Source organism: Bison bison, unplaced genomic scaffold (assembly GCF_000754665.1).
Source record: "Bison bison bison isolate TAMUID 2011002044 unplaced genomic scaffold, Bison_UMD1.0 scf7180017864152, whole genome shotgun sequence".
NCBI classification, from domain to species: domain Eukaryota; kingdom Metazoa; phylum Chordata; class Mammalia; order Artiodactyla; family Bovidae; genus Bison; species Bison bison.
Window position 1 is genome coordinate 567,841 of NW_011494724.1, and position 4,314 is coordinate 572,154.

At 34.2% G+C, this 4,314-nt stretch overlaps 1 protein-coding gene across 1 annotated transcript in view; it reads left to right on the top strand.

The window, feature by feature from the left end:
• YTHDC2 (YTH domain containing 2) overlaps positions 1 to 4,314 on the top strand; it is a 74,016-nt gene that overhangs the window by 23,743 nt on the left and 45,959 nt on the right. The window contains exons 9-10 of the mRNA XM_010840950.1: positions 282 to 430; positions 1,978 to 2,113. Of these exons, the coding sequence (XP_010839252.1) occupies positions 282 to 430; positions 1,978 to 2,113 (285 nt within the window). The remainder of the gene's footprint in view (positions 1 to 281; positions 431 to 1,977; positions 2,114 to 4,314) is intronic.

A 4,314-nucleotide genomic window follows, 5' to 3' on the forward strand; every position in this document is an offset into this window, starting at 1 on the left:
CTCAATGCACATGAGTTTGGGTGAACTCCGGGAGTTGATGATGGACAGGGAGGCCTGGCGTGCTGCGATTCATGGGGTTGCAAAGAGTCAGACATGACCGAGTGATTGAACTGAACTGAACTGAACATGTTTTATTGAATGTTTCTAATTAATTTTTTAAAAAAGTAACTTTAAAATAAGGCCAACTTTTAGGTATTTTCAAATTCACTTAATTTTTTTAAAGAAATGTATTTCATAATGCAAAGAATGTATCTACTTATTTTCTTTGGTAATTAATTTAGAGGAAAAACAACAAACTACACTTACAGAATGGTACTCAGCTCAAGAGAATAGTTTCAAGCCTGAATCTCAGAGACAGAGAGCTATCCCAAATGTGACTGAAGAGTATGATTTATTGGATGATGGTGGTGACGCTGTCTTCAGTCAGCTGGTAAGACCTCAGTGGTTTTACACTGATAGTTTGAGTGAAAATTGTATACTTTAAACAATATTTTATGAGATTATAATTTTTATTGCATTATTAAAGCATACTTCCCTTACTTTATCTTAGACTACAACACATTTTTCAGAATAACTTTCTATAAATTCTTCTTTTCAAATAATGTGACATATTTTATTGTTTCATTCTGAGTTAAAATTATTTCAATATTTTCTGTAAATTGTTTCAAGAAAATAGTTTATCAAGAAAATACATTATCATTGCTTGATATTTTATCATGTCAAAATTTAAGGACCTATGATCAAAGCAATGTAAGATTAGCTAAGTTAGGAAAAAACTGAGAAAATACTGTTGGTATTAAGGCAAGTATAATCAAGACCAGGGTTTCCACCAGAAAGCTATGTGACTGTAAAGTCAGTTACCCATCATAGACCTCAGTTTCTTTTCTCCCTTTTATTTTGCCACAAAATCTTTCTACAAAATCTTTTTTGTAGACATCCTGCCTGGTCACCCCTCACTCTCCACCTCTATTCCCTAGGTTGGGTGTCTGCTACTTTGGGTTCCATGAAGTCTATTTGAAAACAAACTAATGAATTTCCTAGGTTCCTTCTGGTCTTTTATTTTGGTTTAGGATTTTTAAGTACTTCCCTGGTGGCTCAGATGGTAAAGAATCTGCAGGCAGTGTGGGAGACCTGGGTTTGATCCCTGGGTTGGGAAGATCCTCTGGAGAAGGGCATGACAACTCACTCTAGTGTTCTTGCCTGGAGAATCCTCATGGACAGAGGAGCCTCACAGGTTGCAAGAGTCGGACACAACTGAGCAACTTTCACTCAGAGTTCTTAAAAAGGCATTGGTGATTAGAGCAATGGCTGGGACTGTGTACTTTTTAGAAAAGGAATTAAACTGTATTGAGCATGAGAATGCAAATATGCTTGGCAGTTTTCTCCCATTGTTTAAAGTTCTGATGCATCCAAATGAACTCTTCTTGTAAAGAATGTATACTTTTAAAGAATATTTAAAAATTGTTATTTAATGTTGGGAACATCCATTTGGTTCAGTGAATATAGCATTTTGATCCTGTAAATTAGTGATTCTTAAGCCTGGCTACATATTAGCATCTCCCGAGGAACATTTAAAGTCCTGTGGAATCTGGCCTCCATCAGAGATTCTGATGTTCTTGCTCTGGGGTGGGACTTGGCTTCAGTGTTGACAAGCTCCAGGTGACATTTCCTCTGTGGTACAGTTGGGAGAAAAGACCACTGATCTGCAGGTATATTTAGCAACATTGTGTCAGAAGCACAGTTAATATTGTGACTAGATCATACTGCTTTGTTCGCAAGCTTATTCTCAGATAAAAGATGAATATGAAAACAAGATACAGTATTGGAAATGATAATGTTTATGATGAAATGACAAACTTTTATGTCAAATCCTTTGATATAACACTGTATGACTAATAGTTCTTATTGTCATTATGCCATCTTGTATTCTTTGCCAGCAAAGGTTAAGTAATTTATAATCTTTGCTTCTTTTTGAAGACAGAAAAAGATGTGAATTGCCTTGAACCATGGTTAATAAAGGAAATGGATGCTTGTCTTTCTGACATATGGCTGCATAAAGATGTTGATGCCTTTGCTCAGGTCTTTCACCTTATTTTAACTGAAAATGTTAGTGGTAAGTGTAAATTATTTCAGCTTTTTAAATTACTCTTGCAGTTATTTATTATGATAGAGATATAGTTTAATTCATAAAATTCAAGATTCACTTTTTGTTCACTATCAATAATTTGTTCTTTTGGAGTACTTATTTCCAATGTACAAGTGAGGATTTTTCTTATTAGCATAGTAGAATAGATATTGTACAATAGAATAATATTGTATTAAATCAAGGATTCTTAACCTAATGTCTCCAGAACAGTTTTATGGGGTCTGTGAATATATGATAATTATATGCAAAAGTGTTTTTAATGTGTGTAAGATTTGTGATATAAACATACTTACTCCCAAATCACCCCTCTTCCTCCTTGAAAATCCAAATATCTTGGATTTTCAAAGAGATTTATGATTTCAAAACAGGGAAAAATGTTAATATCTTTTGCTCTAGATTATTCATTCAATAAGTGAAAAATTTTAGTATACCTTTAGTTATTTAGGCTCAAGTTCTGAATCACATGTACCTGCATTATATCATGTGACATATTTTCATTAATGATTTATTCTGATTTCATCAGTTGATTATAATGGATATTAGTAATCAGAGGTGAGTTTTAGAACCCTAAAGGCTTTTAGGCAAAAGGTAGAATGATGGTAATGGAAGGTCAGTACCTTCAGGACTTAGGTGTCAAATAGTTTATCCCCTCACTTGAACTTCTCAGCATTATTATAATTGACCAGTCCCTTCTTGAAACATGTTCTTCAGTTTACTTCTGATATTCCATACTTGATTTATCTTTTTCTCATCTCTCTGACTGGTAGGTCTTGGTTTCCTTGGCAGGATTTTTTTCTTTTTCTTGACCTCCAAATATGGAATGTCCCAGCCCTCAATCCTTAAACTACTTCTCTTTACTCTTACTCCTGAGTTGAATCTCATCTAGTCATAGCTTTAAATATTTATTTAAAATGACTCCTAACTTTATGTCGTCTCCAATCCTGACTTCCCCGCTCACTTCAATATACCTCACTACTTGACATCTCCAGTTGGAACTCTGTTAGGGGAATAAAAATAGATTTACGCCAAACAACTTGGTTTTCTATCTCCTAACCTCTCTCTCAACCTGCTATTTTGTGAATGTTCCTCTAGTGATCATTATCAGTTTTAGACCCCATTAAAAATGCAAGTGCCTGGCCATCCCAGGCACACAGAATCTAACCTTAGGGTACTACCATTCACCTAGTTGCTAAGGTAACAAAATATAAAATCATCCTTGACTTTGCTCTCATACCTCACGTGTAATCCATTAGCAAATCTTGTTAGTTTTACCTTATAAATAAATCCTGAATCTCACCATATTTTACTGCCTATACTGCTGCCATCCTAGCCCAAGCCAACATTTTTTCCTGGTCAGTGTAACATTTTCAGCTGTTACACTGACCTGTTAACAGCTTCTGTTCTTATGTTACTTATAGTCTGTTCTCCAGAGAACAATCGGGTTGATCCTTTAGAAAAGGAAATTGGATCATGCCACTTCTCTTCTCTCAACTCTCCGATAGCTTTCAGTTACACTTTGAATAAAAGTCAAAGTCTTTTCCCCTGATTTAGTCTCTGATATTCTTTTTAAATCTCATTTTCTACTGTTTGCCTTGTTCCTTGTTCACTGTAATTTAGCCACTCTTATCTTCTTGCTCTTTATATATGCTGTCTCATTCCTGTCTTTGGGCCTTTGCTTTTGTTGTTTTTTTTTTATGCTTGAAATGATCTAATATGGTCCAATACCTACTTCATTTAGGTTTCTAGCCATAAGTTAGGAAATTTGAATTTTGAGACACATTGCTTTAAAACATTTATGAAACATTTAAAAATATTTTTGTATTGTCTTTGACCCTCTTTTTAGATATTTCTTTTGTGACTACTAGACTATTACTTTGATAATGGTCATCTCTCCTTTATCGTTTTATTGGACATTCTCCAGAGCCCAGTATTCTAATGTCTTAAGCCACGTGTAGTGAACTAAAATGTGAGCATATCTCTATGAACAGTAATTTACTTTCCATATTTTTATTTCTCTTCTAAAATCTCAATGCTTAATTTTAAGGCACCAGAAGTTCAAAATACTTCATGTGATCCAGGAAACCTTTGGCTTCATAGATTTTTTTTTTTTTTTTAACTTTACATAATTGTATTAGTTTTGCCAAATATCAAAATGAATCCATCACAGG